The 20,219-nt window shown below is 44.6% G+C and overlaps 1 protein-coding gene across 2 annotated transcripts in view; it reads right to left on the reverse strand.

Annotated features, from left to right (window-relative positions):
* LOC111861709 (teneurin-a) overlaps positions 1–20,219 on the reverse strand; it is a 461,404-nt gene that overhangs the window by 210,519 nt on the left and 230,666 nt on the right. For both annotated transcript variants that reach the window (XM_033750434.1, XM_023846500.2), the window contains one exon: positions 12,250–12,430. In XM_033750434.1, the coding sequence (XP_033606325.1) occupies positions 12,250–12,430 (181 nt within the window). The remainder of the gene's footprint in view (positions 1–12,249; positions 12,431–20,219) is intronic.

Here is a 20,219-nt window from a genome sequence, read left to right on the forward strand (position 1 = left end):
CTCACGGTCTCTTCGCTTGCAGGATTTCTTATATTGTTTCCTTCTACCCTGAAGATGGAGGCGATACGTTCCTCCGAAACGTCGGTTAACACCACATATATACGGTGCCAAATCCCAGAAGACTGCTTTCTTCATACGCCATTTTGTTACAAGCGTGGAGATCGGAAGTGAAATGTACAAGCAAGATGATGTTTTACGTACCTTTGTTGACTGTAATAAAACCGAAACAATTAAAACCCCGTGGCTTTAGTCCTCAAGAGAACTATACCGGCTGAGCGACCGCCGCTAGTCGTCGAAGTTAGTGCCAATTTTAGTGGACAGAGAGTGTCATGTGTTCAGCGCAAAGAAACCTACGGTCGTTAATTTCGATTTTCTAGACCGGAAATCGAAACAAATATAGCGTATTAAAGTTACAGCACTGAGACGTGGGACTAGACAAGGGGTATAGATTTATAATTAGATTTACTGAACACTTATAACACATAACTAACACTACAGACCACTAAACCACGGCACACATAAAGTCTTCCGTCTGTTATTCTGTCGTCGCTAGTCGTTACCATGTAGCGGCTGCTAACAATGCAACTCAAAGCATACTCGAATAAAAAGATAGAAGAAAAAGTGGATGGGAGGTGACAAGTAACACTTCACTATCTTCGGTTTTCAAGCTTCTCAATCAGTACCCGTTCGTCCTGGTAGAGGTACGTTTCAGGGAGGATACAGCTTTAGTAAGTGAAAACGTAAAGTCGTCCTTGTTATATATGAGATCGCGTAGAGAACACCGTTCCAATATTGTAGTCAATATATGTTGCGGCGGAAGTGTGTTTACCGTGCCGTTGCCTAGCAACAGCCGAAATTTTTTGTTCCACTATTTACGCTTTCAGTCCTCATGTGTGCCTTGAGCTTCAGGAACCTAACCATATACGTCCCATGTTACAATGAATTCCGCTTATGTTCCGTTTTCCGAAACGCATTAAGTCCTAAGTCTGAGGATGGCTGTACCAGAGTCTCAGTAAGTTACATAGGCCCTGCAATGTGAAACATGGGCACAAGGGGATTAGAGGCAGAGATCAGAGCGCACCACTAAATCTGTCGCTATGCAACACGTTACGCGCCTGCGCTGTGTACACTGATGCACTGATCGCTCGAAATTGACACGGGTTTACCTAAACAAATAATACATTTAGAGCTGTACAAAACGTGGGAGTTGCGATAGCTCAGTTGCAATAGTGACTAGTCTACGGGCTTGATGCGTGAGTAATCGGGATTCAATTCTCGACAGGGACAAGAGATTTGTATTTTCTCCACATACTACAGAGCCCTGGGCCGTAAAGCTGACCATTCACCTCCATCTAATAAGGAGGTTAAGAACGGTGGAGCAACACCTCCACGCCCCAACAATGTATTCGTGGAGTGGTGTTTAATTAATTAAATACTTACTCATGGAGCTGAGCCCTTCTTGAGGAGCCGCCAATTCTGCAGCTACTCAAGAATTTCCGAGCATTTTATTACCATGTTGTCAAGAGCCCTCCACTGGTCCCTATCCCGAGCCAGATCAATCCAATTAATTAAATACAAAGAAGAATCATGTTTACGTACAGAATGTAGTCATTACTGCCCGAGTAAATTGGGGGAGTGGCCGTGTAGTCTAGTAGAAATGTACCAATGTTTCGTATGACCATACTGACTCCAAATTCATGGTACAAGACCCACTTTCTACCTTATCTTAACCACTGCATCTTAACCGATTAATGCTGTTTAGAGAAACGATCTTTTATGTATCCTGGGAATCATATGATAAGGTGAAAAGCAAATGGTAAAGCTATCCCTGCAACAGGCCGTGGAGGCCCACACAGTTGTGAGACGTCGAGGCTCCCACATTTTCTAGACAATCGGACCACAGATGACGGTGAGATAGTCAGCCTTACGCCCCAAGCTATCCCTGCAACAGGCCGTGGAGGATCATAGGGTTGTGAGACGTCGACGTTCCCACATTTTCTAGATAATCGGCTCACAGATGGCGGTAAGGTCAGCCTTACACGCCGGCCGCCCTTTATGGCCCACAAACATTCCTGGTTCTCATTTCTGTTAGAGGCTGTGTCGACTCAAGGGCTATAGTGCGGCTGGAAGGTTAAGTCATTTGAAAAATCCAGTGATCTCATCCAGTATCGAATCCTTCGTCTTTGTAGCATAGCACCTCAAATAACTACGCTACGCTACTGTTCGTATCGAACAGATAAACGTATTCTGTAGGGAAAATGTTGAATTGCTTAATGTTAGAGAAGATGAAACTTTTAGTAACCATTTTGATTACAAAGCTAATAAAGCATTCAAAATTTTGTAAATTCTACCATTCAAACCTCAGAAGACAACAATGCTCAAATGAAAAGAAACGTCACAGAGCAGACGTAGGCTGTCAGTAACGGCACACATCTCGCCGACTGCACTGGTTTACTGCGCTCTTGCAGACAGTGACAACACAAATTAACTTTCTGTACATGCGCATTTGCAAACAGCGACAACACAAATTAATCTTACTGTACATGCGCACTTGCAGACAGCGGAAACAAAATTAGCCTTACTGTACATGCGCACTTGCAGACAGCGGAAACAAAATTAGTCTTACTGTACATGCGCATTTTTAGACGGCGGTAATACAAATTAGTCTCACTGTACACGCACACTTGCAGACAGCGGCAACACAAATTAGTCTTACTGTGCATGCGCACTTGCAGACAGCGACAACACAAATTAGTCTTACTGTGCATGCGCACTTGCAGACAGCGGCAACACAAATTAGTCTTACTGTACACAATCACGTAAAGGTGTGTCTCCGTTTCCCATCCTATACGAATGGACGTCTCAAGCCCAGTGGAGGGTGTCATTACAATATCACTGATAGAAGGGTTACATGAGGTGGAGGGGGAGGCGTGGGCTGAGGAGAGAGCAACAGGAAGACGAGGGAGGAGGTAATGTGAGTAATTATTCTTAGCGGCATCTCGGCTGAAAGAAACGAAAGGGAGGGTAAGTACCCCTGACTTCAGTGAGTGCAAATTTCCAGTGGCGCTTCGGTCTTTTCGATTGTCAGTGCAAAACGTGAGCAAGACACAGTGGATCTCGCCGGATGTTACTACTGAGATTACCACAGCGGTCTCCGTGGAGAGACCTATCTTCTGGAATATGACGCTACGTAGTCTGGTTTGAAGATCAGCAAAGTTTCGGAGAAACGTACTGCTTCCATCTTCGTGGTTTAAAAATTGTTTTGGCTACTAATGGCGAAATCCAAGAAGACGGCGTCTTCATAAGAAACGGCATTAAGAGCAAGATTCATTGCCCAGTCGGTAGCCAACAGAGGGATCGGAGTTCGAGTCTTATTAGGGACAAGGCATTATTCCGGCATTTGCCTTAGAGGTACTAAGGAAAGTCACACAAAACCTCAGTGATGATAATCGATGCTGCGACCAAGTTTCGAACCAACCCCCCCCCCACAAAAAAAAATAAACCGTAATATTTTCTCCTTTCAGACAACTTGCTGGGTTTTGCAAAACAAGAGTGTATGTCTCAGGTGGTCTTCACGGAGTCTGGATAGCTCAGTCGCTTTATTGACAGCCTGGAAGGTTGGGGTTCGATTTCCGGTATGGTGAACTTTTTTTCTATTCCACAGCGTCCAGACGGGCATAATTATCACATTTCACTCGAATTATTTGTCCTGCTGAGAGGTAAAAGTGATGATACATGTCATTAACACAATGCAGATCAATTAATTTTCAATACATAACACTTTTCAGTGCTACCAACCACTAATGCTAAGTACACTTGTAGTCCAAACTGACGAGACCGACTGGTAAACAGGGCGATAGAACACTGCCCTGGAGTGTTTCTGTAAGAGTTACGACGAGGATCCCTGTTTACAAATAACTAGTGCAACGCAACATATCCTGGCGTGTTAACGAAAGGTAAAGTCGTCCATGTGCCTCTGCTAGGTGTGCAGCAGCTCCTAATGTTGTATGCAGGGATGCTGACGTATTCCGAGCCAGGAATCTTCTCCCCAAACGACTTTTAAATATAGTATAATTGTTAGTAATATTATTATTATTTGCATGTACAATAAAACAATAAACTGAATTATTATTATCCTCTGAAAATCTATACTTTTCATTTCTCACTTCTGATAACACTTAAATTTATGTTAATTAAATTATTATTATTACTATATTATCATTTGTTTGTTTCTTTGTTTGTTTACTTTTCTACATTATTGTGTTTTCCCCAGTGCTTGCCTGTAATCTGTCTCTGACTTTATAATGTGTTTGTCTATAATGTAATTACTTTCATCTGCACTGTGCTCTGTCTGTAATTGGCCTTGCGGCTGTTGACTTGGCACATAAATAATAAAGAATTGAATTGAATTATTATTTGTTCAGCCGGTCACAGCAGCCGAGCGGTATAAGGCATGAACTGTCTTCGCTCGCTAGGACGCTAGGATCGTGGGTTCCAATCCCACTCAGAGCATGGATGTTTGATGTCAGCATGCCTTCTTTCTGTTTGTGTTGCCCTGTGTTTAGGTAGCGGCCTTGCGACGGGCTGATCCACAGTCCAAGGAGTCCTGCCGTCTGTTAAAAAGATTACGAAACTGAAGAAGAGACTGGGCTCTGAATTGGCTGGAAGAACCGTTAAAAATGCTATTTGTTTGGAGAATTTAACGACGCTGTTTTTATCGAGACTATGGGGCTAGTTTCCCGCGTACGCGGAGACACCTACAAAGAATTCGCAGAAATACTGTTTCCTATGAATGACACATAGGTGTCAGCACATGAGGCATGGCGCTACGTTGCCCACCAATCGCGTTACAGTGCGTTGTCTATGGTACCACTGTTCTGTGGGATCCTCTCTGATATTTCAGTATCCGAGAGTCGTGCGGGCACATTCCATCTACTGTACCATGAAGAAGAAGGCGAAAACTTCCAGCGAAACGTCGGTGCCCATTCATCAAGCCACACAACAAAATTAACCACAAGTGTCGACTTTCTACAGCACGTGTCCCCGAAACGTCGTCATAACTGAATTAGTGTGCCTGTATGCATATAGGATATTGGTAGTAAAGCCAGAAAGAAAGTGACCACTAGGAAAAACAAAACGGAAATGGGTGAATAATATTAAACTAAATCTCAAAGAGAGATAGGAAGGGATGGTATGGACTGGATCGAGCTGGCTCAGGATAGGGACCAGTGGAGGGCTCTTGTGAACACGGTAATGAACTTTCTGGAGCCATAAATTGCTTGGGAGTTCTTGAGTAGCTGCAAAATTGGAGGCTTCTCAAGAAGGACTCAGCTCCATGACGTTAGTTAGTTAGTTAGTTGGTTAGGAGAAATCCACATCTGTCATCCTTGGTCTGTTCCTTGGCGTGTGAAGGTTTTCCAGCAATGACAATGGCGCTTACTACCTTTGTGGTTGTGACGGGGTGTGATTTGCGAGACAGGTGCTAATGACGTAGGATACGAAGTTCCCATCCGTTGACTATCTTCGGCCGTCTAACCCCGTGTAGAGAAATTCACTCGTTCCCGACTGTACCCGATGAGCATTATCAGGATACACGGGATTCCCCTATGCAGTTCCCCGACCTCGGGCAGGATAAAAACAAAATGGGAGACAGGAATTAAAAACCCGAGAAGTAGGACCAATGGTAAGTAAACAAGGAACAAGGGTGTTACCTTTGCGGTCCGCGCTGCGTCATAAGATCTCCGACTCTGCGAAAGCTCCAGGACAAGCGGGCACTGCCTGGCAAACTTCAAAATCGGAGATATAGTTTTCACCCCCCACCCCACACACACAGTGTAAGCTCCACTTTACTTCTACAGGAAGGAGGAGCAGACACTGCCCGGGATCCTTCAAAGCAAGAACACTGTTCTGTCTCCTGCCGCCCACTGAAAGAAAGAAAGTGTCACAACGCACCCCCCTCCCCAATCCTTTCACTTCTCTTTGTCCCTGTCATAGTCCATGCTTTTTCTTATTGCTAGTAGGGTGGGACTAAGTCCCTTTGTACTGCGGCCACTTCTGGCCTATTGTACCAGCCCCAGATGATAGGTGAGGGTGATTGTGGTGCAATTGGTGAAATGAAGATTGGCAGGGGAAACCGTAGTATTCGGAGAAAACCTACCCCAGCGCCACTTTGTCCACCACAAATTCCGCTTGACCAGACCCGGGATCGAACCCGGGCCGCCGCGGTGGGAAGCCAAAGTCCACTTCCTAACGCTTTACCTTATTCACTTCCCAACGATTCATCCTATCTAAAACGTATCTCCATTAGGGGCACTGCCTCGGGATCTTCGAAACAAGGACATTTCCTTATCAGTCTCCTCTTTAAAATGTAGCGTCTCTAACGAGTACCTCCCTCTCCCATTCTCTTGTCTCCCTTTCGTCGTCTCTTTGTGTTCACCGTTCCTCATGCCTTTCACTTTTTGTATAAATTATCATAAGGAGTGAAGCCCCGGACCACCACTTTACCTCTTGCACTTCCTGAGGATTTGCCGTCCCTTCAAAGGTACCTCTACCAGAAAGGTGACCGGGAACATTTGTCACGTCCCTGCAAATTTCTCTTCTCGATCTTTCTTCGTACCGTGAGAATACGCCAACTTCTGATGATGGGAGCACGGACAGTCTCCGAAACACTGCATACTGACTCCAGACAGTCATGGTAGCTAGGGCGGGAAGTCTTCACTTTATATACAAGCTTTAGACGGCACATAGTGGAGATACTTTTCCTGCACTTACTTGGAGGGGCTGAGGAAAAGCTCGATAGATCCCAGTGAACACAGTCTGTGTCCGCTAACATGAAGGTCAGTCCGCTCCTTTGCCCAATGTTTGTGTTCATCATTTTGCTGGTTGTTTGCGCTCCGTGGACTGCACTGCGGAAACTTCGACAGATCGTTCTGCTCCCATCTCCAGGGCACAAAATGATTTTTGTTTTACTCAGCCGTCCTGAGAATGGCTGTTTTTCATCACATTTCCTTGTGCACCCCCCTACTGGCCTGAACCTGGCACACTCTCTCTCTCTCTCCGTGGAAGTGGTGGACTTCCAGGCTTTTATTCGAACAATCATTTATTCAACTGACTCCGACCGTGAACTTGGACGCAGAAAGTTCGTCCGAAACGCCGACCCACCCCCACATGGATCACGTATACACGAGGAGGTTCAATATCAATACTGAAAATAAAGGGTAGGGTAAAGTTGTCTCTCTGCTTAACTAATTAAGCACTACACCATGAAGGTGTACGTATACAAACGCGTTTTCTTGGCCTCGACACTAATTGGAGGTGAGTGGTCAGCTTCACGCTCTGACCGCTTTACCTCCAATGAAAATGCATCCAGTATCCATTGGATAGGAGACCTGGTGACGCAGAACCGGTCTGGACTCTGTGGAAAGAACATTTTTGCCCCTAACAGGACTGTGATCCATAAAACATGACATTATTAACGAATGAACATGAAGAAGGAAGCAAACCGTTCGTAAGGATATTCGGTACCTCTTATGAGAGTCGAACTTGGTATCTTCCAAAGACCGACGACGTACTTACGCACGAATTTTGTCGGACCGGAAATGGGGTGCGGTCACGTGAATGGGAGAGACAATACACTCCCCGCTGTAATACACACAGAGCCTCTGTGTTCCTGTGTTTGCTGTTCGTGAACCGTTTTGTGTTTAAATTTGCATGCCACTTTCTAGATATGTAGCATTCTTGTTCTCAGTTGGGAAGCAATTATTTGTAGGGAGGTAAAATGAGAGAGTAAGCTTATCACCATGGTAACGGTAAGTATACATCGCAGTCAGGGACGCGCACATTGCTCGAGAGAGGGGGGAGGCTTTCAAAACAGAGCAAGAACAGGTTTATGGTAAAGTGGCATATGTACACTTGGGACTAGAAACCGACGTTCCTATTTATATACCGCTACACGGAGCAGCGCTTGTTATCCAGCAAAATTTGGGGATTAGGTAAGGCTTAGGACTCGACTCCTTCCTCCCACACACACTGCAATTCATCATTCATTCATCGCCCTACAATTAGACATTATATTGTCCAGACAGGAACTGCGTCATGCTGAGACACCCGTATCAATTATACGTAAAGTTGTCCTTGTGCTTAATTAGTTAAACATCACGAAATAAAGGCGTATTGAAAAGCCAGCTTTACGGACCGGCCACTTTACACCTAAGAGAAAAGAGCCCCCGGTACCCATTAGATAGAAATCCGGGTGGACCCCAGTGTCCGTCTGGACGCTGTGGGGAAGAGAAAAATTTCTGACCCACACCGGGAATTGAACCCAAGCAATCCAGTCTGTAGCTATACCGACTGAGATATGTCGTCTCTCTCTCTCTCTCTCTATATATATATATATATATACGCTTTTTATTCTCATAGTGAGGGTTGGAGTCCAACTGGGTACACTCGGCACGTCGGCCACTGATTGGCCTATTGTACCTGGCCCGGCTGATTATGATGATGGAGAATTTGGTGGAACAAAGATTGCAAGGGGCATGTACTGTCTTCGCTCGCTTGGAAACCGAGATCGTGGGTTCGAATCCCACTCAGGGCATGGATGTTTAGTTTGTATGTTTGAGTTTTTCTGTGTTTGTGTACAGGTAGAGGTCTTGCGACGAGCTGATCACCCGCCCAAGGAGTCCTACCGAATGTGTAAGATCGAGAAAAACCGAAGTGAACGGAGAAGTTCATGGAGGCAGGCCTAGGCCTACTGGGTCTGTAGTGCCAAGGGAAAAACAAAAGGAAAAAAAAAATATTGGCAGGGGAAACCGAAATACTTGGAGAAAATCTGCCCCAGCGCCACTTTGTCGACCACAAATCCCACTTGACCAGACTCGGGCTCGAACCCGGGCCGCAGCTCCAACTATGGCGCGGCCCTTTATATACTTATATATTCATAAAATTGAAGACAAGGATCAGAATTTTCGGAGAAATTTATAGAATTGTTGTTGAATATTTAAACATAAATTTTAAATCAAATAATGACTCTATGTAGATGCATCTGTTAAAGAAAATGAAAAATATTTTCAAAATAGACGAATTTTGTTACATTGTTTCGGATTACTCTTCGTACCTCAAATCTGTTGCGACATGTTCCTTTGAAAAGTCTTGAACTACACGGCGTCACACGCCGCAAGAAAATACTGTTCTTTGTTACAGCTCTGAGAACCCCAGATCCTAACAAATTAATGGACTCGACAAGAGCCTCTTCTAAGCCCGTATTCTGTGACATTACGTTGAGAGGAAGTCGCACTCTCGGCAACGGCGCTCTTATTTGCGCGTCAGGAAGTCTCCAGTTTCTGATTCTCCTTCAGGAAGCAAAACGCGAGACCGTGCCACGTCACGACACAACATCCTGATCTTCTCCACTTCTCTTTTGTTGTATATTCTATTCCAGAACCCCATACAATCCCGCAACACGTAAATTTCCGCCCCGTATCGCGAGACACAAAACTCCTTTACTTTGCTCTTTGCCATTTGCAATAAAATTCGGAGCGACAGTGGCCTAAGTGGTCACGTATGTGCAAGGGGTCATAAGTCAGGGTTGCAGTGAGCAGCGACACGGTAACCACAATGTTCTTCCTACATCGCTGCAGGTATCTGAACGTCGCGACGCGTCGGCGCCTTCCTGAACTGCCTACTGCAGGTATGAACTCTGGGCTGCGTAACCAGGTTATACAAGCGAGCATTCGTAGTGTTAAGGACAAGGCTTCTTTCAACATGTCTCTCTTAATGACTGGAATTTTTCCTGAAGTTATCTCTTCATGGGCTTACGTCTGTTCCCACAGCAATACGTTTCTCCAACCTCCATTTTAAACCCTCATTCTATCACAGGGTGATTCAAAACGAATTAAACACACTCCCATATACAGACAATTCCATACTAATTTATTTAATGTGATATTACATATACCTATAACTGACTGAGTGAAGATGGGTCCTTTTCGTGATGCTGCCAGTCTCTCAATTATTAAATAATTTCCCAACATTAGATGCAACTCCAATGTTCATCACCGTGTTCACAAGATCCTGTCACTAGTCCCAATCCTGGATCAGACGAATCAAGTAGATATAACCCCAACAAATTTATCTAAAATCCACTTTAATATTATCCTCCCACGTAGGTCTACGTCTTCTTAGTTGTCTCTTCCAATCTGGCTTTCCCTTCAAAACACTACAGAGTAAGTAATATGCTTCTGGACATTATCCATCGTCCTGTCTAGTTTCTAAAAAACCGTCCTGTTTATTTTTCAAAACAACGTTTCGGAGACTGGGTTCTGTCCCCGGAGATAGGGGCTAGCTCTATCTATTGGGCCCAACTGAGGACGGGGACAGAATCCAGTTTCCGAAACGTTGTTTTTTTGAAAAATAAACAGGACGGTTTTTTTTTAGAAAATAGACAGGACGACGGATAATGTCCAGAAGCACATTTACTTGTAGCAATGTAGCATCGTCACGAACTTGTTGATCTTACTACATGAATTCCTTTTCTCCCCATGCGTGCTACGTTCCATGCTTATGTTACTCGACTGAAGGACTGGCGAGGAGTACAAGTTATGTACTGAGAAAACACACAGAACATCTCAGTCAGGACAGAGGGTGCCCCGGTAGAGTTTTGATCGATACATCCAAAATATGAAACTAGAAATTTACTCCTATACCAACATGTTTGCTGTTTTTGCTGTTTACTTAATTTTGGATTACTCATTCTCTTATTTTCCTTTATGCCGTTGTGTAGGCAGTCAGTCCTGTCTCCATTTTACACACCCGTCCCACATTTTCAAGTGTTTCTACAATTTAAAATAATTTACTAGCCATCTTTATATTGAGCTTTCATCCTGCACACTCAGACCAACTGTTAATTTGTTCTGTAAATATCCCCGTAAACATTTTGGATTGGGCAGGCTATGTAACTCGATTAGCGTGCAACAGGAAACACGTGTCTCTAAGTTCATCCGTATCTAAAACTCAATTAATACCCCTTCCACCAGACGCCACGCCGACCTTCTCATCCCACCACGCCCGCCTTCCCCACTGATCTACTCTATCGTGTCTTTGCTTGCATTAACCGTCCGCCCATTCTTCGTGTTCCAATAACACGCTTTCCCTTCCCAACTTTATGAAACATTACCAAAACCAACTCAATCTACTTCCCCCCCTCTTCACTTATTCTTCTGGGATATTAGAATTCTGAGCACATAAAATGGAGCAAAGAACTTTCGGGCGTCATGAAATTATAATTATCAAAATAAAGGAGGAAATTCGGGTTCGATTCTCCGTATAAGTATTCAGTAGTCGAGAAGACGAGGCAGCACCATTGTCGAAAGTACTACACGGACTAAAAACATCAGCCTCGCATCTGAGACTAACCGCACCTACTTCGTTTCTGAATTATTACATAAAACGTCAAGTTGTCCATGTGCACGACTATTTAAGCACTACGCCATGAACGCGTATGGGGGAGTGGATGTGTAGATCCACATTTTTTGACATCGGCACTAGTTTGAGGTGAGTTGTCAGCTTCACGCACCGGTTGCTTTAACTCCGGTACCCTGCGAGTAGGAGGTTGGCTGCACACAAAAGTCGGTCTGGATGGCGAGTAGGAGGTTGGCTGCACACAAAAGTCGGTCTGGATGACATGAAGAAGTGAAAATTTTTGACCCCCACCGGGACTCGAACTACGACCTCTCGGTCGTCCAGCCAGTAGCCAGTCGCTATACCGACTGAGCTATCCCGGCTCACAATCCATAGATGGTATCTTCAGGAAAACAACCATACACCCTCTATATGACAAAGCATGTTCACTGCCTTTAAATCAATTCCTTTTCATTCGGGCAGATCCTCTTTCAGTAAACCCATGTATTTCATCCAAATGGGCTTATTTGACGATCTTCCCCGTTAATATTCCAATCTGATCATCTCTCAAATTCTTCTTTGTCATCGTTGTTTATATAAGTTCCTAAACAGGATAAAGCCACAAAGTATTGGCCGTGTGTTCACGTCTGATTTCTCGGCTGCGCACGAGAAATTGGTCAAAACGTAGCGGGGAAGTGGCTGCAACTGTAGTCTGGGAGGGACACTGATATTCTATATGGTCCCCTTACAACCCATACAGACGCTACAATCCTCTCACTGGACTCGACCAAACCGACTGCGCATTCTACTGACAGCGGACAAGAATAACAAGACGGACTGTACTTGCTCACTCACCGGTGTTGGCTGGTGACGGTGCTAGTCTTGGACGCCGGAGCAAGTCCCGCTGTATCACCAGGTTGCAGAAAATCCTTGCTACTGGGTCCACCTCCTGACATCTGCACCCCAGCTGGTGATTTCGGTGCTTTACACGAGCTCGTGGTGGGGTACGTCCGCGGACTCCCCGACATGAGATACTCTGAAAACAGACCATGATTTCAGCGTTAATACTTCGGTCCTCTTGGAGGTGATGCCGTGCAGTCTTGTAAGTTGATAGCTACAAGACTACACGGCGTCGTATCCCAGACGACAGTAACGTCGATATTCAGACGTGTTGACCATTATTAGGCAATGACTCTGTAACATATTCCCGTGCAAGGTACGCGCGCAATAATATGATGTTCATTGCTAAGAAACGGTCCAGTCAACAAGCCTTCTTAACAATAGAGGCTGTGCTCGTCGTGTGGTCCGTGTAAAGTGGTTATAAAGAAGCGATCAGATCAGTAGTAGAGTCGAGTTCCGAGTCCGAGCCTGCCGGGATATGAACTTGAATTTAAGTTGGCAGTTGCAGAATATTGATAAAATGAGAACTAGGATGTGAAAATAACACTACATGTGATTTGAAGTTACAGTGAGATGTGATAAATCCGTTGCCAGGACACGACTAGTGAAGACTGAGAATCCTAGTACGTGTGTAACGGTGAATTGTAAAGTGTGTAGATCAGCGACAGCGCTCTATTGCTTGTAGTCCCAAGCTGTGAATATATAAGGTGCAATAAATCAAATCCAAAACCCATCTTATAAGTCACGCGCACCCTCTACACTTGACAACATGTACTTCCCGAAGGATCTTAGATCTCACATACTGTGTCTTGAAACCTTTACTGGTGAGTCAGGATCAAATAGCAGAACAGGTCGTTACACGGTCATTACGGAGTTACTAGTTTCGAGTTTCAGCATACAACAGGAAACAGAAGAGCCATGCTGGAGGACTCGCTAAACACAGGGTCACCTGAATCCTCGAGTATACTGTGTCCGACAACACAACACGAATTACCGGGGAAGTAGATTTTAAGTTACGAAATCTGCTGTACAGTCACTGCTGACGTATAATTCAGGCTGCTGAGTAATAAACGTGTCAGTTTCTTGATGCAAATACAGTGTTACAGTTACGTTCGCCATGTATCGACAAGTCGGCGCCAAACTTCCCACAGAAAATGCCGTATTTCGAATTTTCTTCGTGGTCTCTGAGCAGAGAGTCATGTCGTCGCTGAATCCTGCTCAATATGGGGAAGGAGTTTCATGGCCACCAACGTCACCTAACTTAAAACACCCTGTATTTTGCGTTTATAATTTTCCAAATACGAAGGATAAATATGAGACAGAGTTGTGATCGTGAATCTCGATCTAGGGATTTTGGTAAATTTACACGTTCTCAGAGCACCCCTTTCGTTTATATCAGCCATACTCGCCTCATTAGCGCCTCAGCAGTTGAGCAGGTATTGCTCCTACTACGTGTTTAAGAGTCTGTCTATCATAGGTTGATGAGCAGCGATAGCTCAGTCGGTGTAGTGACTGGCTACGGGCTATACGGCTGACGAATCGGTAGGGTCAAGAATTTTCTCTTCTCCATGTCATCCAGACCGGCTCTGGGGTCCACCCAGGCTCATATCCAATGGGTACCGGGGGTTCCTTCCTTCCCCGGGGGTAAAGCGACAGGGGCGTAAAGTTGACCACTCAGCTCCAAGTAGTGCCGAGGTCAAGAAAACGTGGGTCTATACATCCACTCCCCCACACGCCTTCATGGCATAGTGCTTAATTAGTTAAGGACAGGGACAACTTTACCTGTAGTTATGCTGAGTGAATGTAAACTTCCTAGACTTAAAAATAAGTTGCTCTTCACGTGGCCTCCAAATACAAAACAGCGGTTTATTCTAAAACGACTGGAATAATTTTGATTAAATTCGAGAAGTTTATGGAGACAATTTGCATAAATAAAAATGTTTAGTTAATATCTTCAGTAAAGTAACGGTATATGAGAACGTAATTAATTTTTTTTTAATTCGCTTAGTGGGGGATGGAGTCCAGCTGGGTCCACTCGGCACGGCGGCCAGTGATTGGCCTATTGTACCTGCCCAGGGTGATTATGATGATGGAGACTTTTGTGGAATGAAGATGGGCGGGGAAAACCGAAGTACTCGGAGAAAACCCGCTATAGCGCCACTTTATCCGCCACAAATCCCACTTGACCACACCCGGGATCGAACCCGGGCCTCCGCGGTGGGAAGCCAGCGACTAACCGCTTGAGCTCTGGCGCGGCCATAAGAGAACGCAACGTCTGTGTACAGGTTTGTTACGCGTTTCCTTTTGGTTATAAAAACATCATCCTTCGCCTTTTGCTACACTGAAATCCAAACATCCTGAATCAGGAAACTTCAGCTGCTGGAGGCGAATCCCTCGAGAAGACATCCATTGCTTTCTGCTGAGCTAACATCGATGGCACTGCGTTACCTTAGACTAGAGCAAGTGAAAGCTAATATACAACACGACACAAGACACACGAGAAGACGAGGTGACGCTGAACTCCTCGAACACTTTAGGAGCGTCTGACATTACGGCAGAACAAGACTAAACTAAGGCAGAGATCGCGAAGAGTAGGAGAAAAGTACGGGGGAAGGAGAGTACCTTATTTTGATTTCTAGAGATGATACAATGCAGTTAAAATTTTAAAAAATAATCCATATAGGAGTAATACTCGAGGTGGGGCACTCTTTGTCCCTTGTTGCCCTGTCCATGGAAACCAGGAGCAAAACTTGTCTGTTAGTAACGACAGGACCAGAAGATGACAGCAAGAGACTTCAGCACTACAGACGCTAACACATCACGTGATTGATTGACTATAGGCGGGATTCAGATTGGTCATCGGATTTACTGAACGCTTACAGAAAGTAACTACAGCTTTATATTTTCATTAGTCGTTGCTTCGTAGCGGCTTCCAACGGTGGACGTTCCTATTCTTCTGTGATCCCGAAATGCCCCGGCCTCAGCTACCAGATTTTCACTTCTCAAAACTGCAAATATCAATTGAATCAACCATCAACGAACTTACCAATCAACCGTCCTGTCTATAATATTTCGGCACGGATCTCATAGAAAACATTGTTCTTCTGTTGATTATATGTAATTGTCTAGCAACGGCCGTTTTAGAGTCAATGGTGCCGCGGTTATTGCCTGACAATGGGTATACATGCCACATTATTGTCGTCGGTTGGTATTACAGAGCCAGAAACTTTCTAAAATAAAGTACCTCTGGTCTATTATTATGATGTTTATTTTATCACACACTTTGTTCATATTCATAGCGCGCATGTGCAGTGAAATCGCTATTTAAAACGATGTCTCAAGGAATATAATTTGTAAGAGTCGATTAATGGAAGGGATATCTGTGGAAATCGTAGATCGGGATGGAAACTGCTCGAGTGTCACGTTGAATTTTCAACGCGTATTTCGTTAATAACACAGAGTTTTCGAAAAAAGACGGATGGATTCCACTTGTGGTGCGGTGGCAAAGAAAAGTTGCAGAACTGCGCACCATTAGCCTCACAATTTCTGTCTGCCCCGATGTAACAAGCCAAATATCGCTGAACTGGTTTTCATTAAATTTGATACTGAGATCCACTAAAGCTCTCTCTACATAATACATTTCAAAAGACAAAAATACTCGATTTTAAGGTCCAACACGCGTGTCTGTAAGAATCATGGTGGAGCGCGCCATAGCTCAAGCGGTTAGTCGCTGGCTTCCCACCGCAGCGGCCCGGGTTCGATCCTGGGTCTGGTAAAGTAGGATTTGTGGTCGACAAAGTGGCGCTGGGGCAGGTTTTCTCCGAGTATCCCTGCCAATCTTCATTCCACCAATTGCTCCACAATCACCCTCACCTATCATCTGGGGCTGGTACAATAGACCAGAAGTGGCCGCAAAACAAGGGACTTTGTCCCACCCCACTAGCAATAAATACAAAAGAATCATGGTCGTACCTTGCTAAATGTTCACCAGAAAAGGCTGTCATTTCGAATACACGATATGAGGAAAAATTAATAACGATATTTATTCCCTACAAACCACTTCCCCCTCCATGCCAACTCTTACTGTTTTTGAGACGAAACTGATCTAACAAAAAACAAAAGCGAACTTTACCGACAGAGCGACCGCCGCTTGTCGGCGAAGTTAGTGCCAAATTTAGCGGACAGAGGGTGTCGCGTGGTCAGCACAACGGATTCCCACGGTTGTTAGCTTCGGTTTTCTAGACCGGAGCCGGTATTTCCTTGAAAGAGCTTCTTAATTATCTTCAAGGAGCTAAGTGGACCCCGTTCCAGGCCTACTACTTCTCAGAAAAAATCTGGTAGCACGGGGAATAGAACCCGGGCCACTGGATCTGTAGCCAGGAACTCTGACAACTAGACAACAGAGGTTGTGCCCACATTTCACGACCAGTAGATGCTTACTGACGTTTGCACAGCTGTAGGTTAAGCTAAGAAGAGCTGAGCTGTTTGCTCAGTTACCTCATTAATTCCACGTTTTCCTACATTATTAACCTCGTGTGAACACATAAATGAGATAAAGTACAAACAGGAATTATTCTGTGGTTAATTTACAGAAAGAACTCGTAATTTATTGCAGTGATGCGATGAAATATATTCGAGAAGTCTGTTGTACGTCGGAAGAAATATCACTTGTCGCTTTGTCACAAACCACGGAATTTAGGGCCCGAAATCCGAATTGTATAACAATCTGGCCCATAAACTGGCCTCAACACACGAACATGCAACATGCACTCCCTCAGACCTCAACTCCCCTCCCTCTGATAACACAACAAACGCAGCGCTATCGAATCTGAGTATTCCAAGGTTACCACGCATAGTTCCTGGCATAAACTCATTAATTACATTTCCTTAACTTAAAAAAGGTTAATTCAATTTGACAAACGCATCTCGCACATGAAAAGCAGCTGTACAAAATGAACTGTCGCGTGTTGCCTATGTAACTCGACAAGTAAATTCACGCAGGTTTCGGATTTGGCGAATAGGCCTATGTTTATTGGCCAATCTCCTCTACTTGCAAGTGCACTTATTCACAGTTTCAGTATCACAATTACTGACTCTGCTACAGTCGAAGCCAAACTGGCTACTCTTCTAAGGTCAAATGCAAGCTGACATCGTCTCAGAGTCAAAGTCACATTGCGACTGACGGTCAGTCAGTCAATAAGTCTTGGTGTCGAGACCCATCTGGTGCTTATGACCAGATATTTATTACAGCTTGACAGTTACGGTATTTTTTTTTTGTGGGCGCCCTCTCTAACGAGAGGACGTGTCTCTGTTTTGTATATGCTGCTGGTCCTTGCCAGGGCAGTCGTTCTCGGGTCCGATTGCCTTGGTGCTCGAGAATATCACTATCAGCTTTGAGACTTCCCTTTTCGTCGCCTGAAATGAACTGGTCTCTTGTTGAAGCTGCAGTTCTATAAATTGCACTCGGACTCAACAGAGAACACCATGTCGAAGGGTTCGTTCCGCCCGCTGCTTCTACAGTTCGTGTGTAACGGTGGAAACTCCACGGTTAAGTTGTTAGCCGCTGTAAAGCAATGGGTGCGGTCCGATTGTAGCGTTGTAGCGGGAAAGCTGGTCGTTGCTTAGGAAGTGAACCCTGATCTCCACATCCATTGGGCTTTCTGGCGACACGCCACATTACATTACTGCCTCCTGGAATGCGACACCGTGTAGCCCGACAGATCACTAACATGTGTTACTTTACGCGCTGCCGACAGTAACTGCACAGCGTGTAACTGTAGAATGAATGATGAACCGGAAAAGATTTGGAAGGAGACATTGGCGGCGTAATGGAGGCATTTGCACGGAAACTACATGAAAAAACTAAATCAGTATATACGGCGTCTAAGTCGAGGTTCGGGCCGCGCCATAGCTCGAGCGGTTAGTCGCTGGCTTCCCACCGCGGCGGCCCGGGTTCGATCCCGGACTTGGTCAAGTGGGATTTGTGGTGGACAAAGTGGCGCTAGGGCAGGTTTTCTCCGAGTACTTCGGTTTCCCCTGACAATCTTCATTCCACCAACTGCCCCACAATCACCCTCACCTATCATCTGGGGCTGGTACAATAGGCCAGAAGTGGCAGCAGTACAAGGGACTTAGTCCCGCCCGACTGGCAATAAAAAAAAGTAGAGGTTCTAACAGAGAATTCCCTGAATAAGAATCTAGTATTTTTTTTACCGCAAAACCTACCTGGTCCACCAAATATTTCCCTAAAAAGTATTCTGTATGTTTTCTTCTTATCTTCCAAACTAGCCACATGTCCAGCCCATCAGAGCTTTCTGGATCGTATTATCCTAATAAGAAGTGAGACCCGTGTGGAGGCGGGTTAGAATACCTCCACCGTAGCCCTGCGGGTCGTAGGTGACGTAAAGGGCACCCGGCGTCTGGGGGTATTACTGGGCCACCACTCACTGGGGGACATGAATAGAGAACTGGTCCTCCAGGTTGGGAGGTTGGACACAAGGCTACCAATCTTGCCTTGTAAAAAAATTAATGTTACGAAATCAATTTGGCAGAATCTTCTAAGGAAGGCTATGACTAAAAAGGGGCTGTTTTGCCAATGAAGAAGAAGGAGAAAAGGTGTGATCTATAAAAAATATTATTTCCTGTTAAGTGATATTTCTAATTTCTTGAAAATATTTAGTTCAAGCACAATATAATGTTGTGACGTATAGGGGCGTGTGACTGTGCCACCCGGTAGATTTCATTAAATAAACTTGTGAACACTGACTACAAAATATAAAATAAAAAATGTCCGTTGCCGATATATACCTAATCGAAATGGGCTTCAGCTTTCGACGTTAATTACTTGGTTCAACGTAGCATGAACTGCGAGGCAGAAACAACTCATTACGTCCAGAGAAACAACAAAAGCAAGCGGACAAGAACAGCAATACCCACTGTGAGACGTACCGGCAACAAATCGATGCCAGAATATTATATTTATAAATTATTCATTAATTAACATTATATGAAATTCGTTGGAAATTTGAAATCGTAATATAATTTTAATTTTGAGATTTCACGGAACGATAAGAAAGTCATTAACTCATTCATGCAGTAGCTCAGACCTCAAACTCAAGAAGTGACGAGCACAGAGGCCGCGCGGTCTAAGGCACGGCCTCTCTCCGCTCACTCGAACGCTGGGATCGTTGGTTCGAATCTAACTCAAGGCATGGATGTCTATGTGTGATTATTGTGTGTTTGTGTTGTTCTGTGTGTTGGCAGCGGCCTTGCGATGGGCCGATCCACCGCCAAAGCAGTCCTACCTACAGTGTGTAGGATCAAGTAACTCAGTGAGCTCTTACACCACAGAAAACACCGAGACTCGTTTGTAAAGACCAACCACTTTAACGATGTTTAGAAGAAAATGCGCTCTGTATATAAAATGCGATTCCTTTTTATGTTAAATAAAGCGTTACGCATCGTAAAGTCTGTGAGTTGTTCTTATTATTATTATTATTATTATTATTATTATTATTATTATTGCTCTACAGCCCTTTGTTGGGCTTTGGCCGCTTCTTCACTCATGGAACTGAGCTCTTCTTGAGAAGCAGCAAATTACGCAGGTACACAAGAACTTCCCAGAATTTTAGGGAACCTGAAGGTTCATTAACGTGTTCACAAGAGCCTTCCACCGGTCCCCATCCTGAAATAGATCAATCCAATCCATAGCATCACATGCTATCTCACTAAGGACCATTTTAATATTGCCCATCCACCTACGCCTTGGTCTTCCCAGTGTTCTCCTTCCTTCCGGCTTTCCCACCAATATCCTATATGCATTTCTGCTCTCCGACATTCGTGCTACATGCCCTGACCACCTCATCCTCCTTGACTTGGTCATTCCAATTATACTTGGAGAAGAGTACAAGTTATGAAGCTCCTCA

The sequence above is a fragment of the Cryptotermes secundus genome, unplaced genomic scaffold, assembly GCF_002891405.2.
Source record: "Cryptotermes secundus unplaced genomic scaffold, Csec_1.0 scaffold136, whole genome shotgun sequence".
In the NCBI taxonomy this organism is placed as follows: domain Eukaryota; kingdom Metazoa; phylum Arthropoda; class Insecta; order Blattodea; family Kalotermitidae; genus Cryptotermes; species Cryptotermes secundus.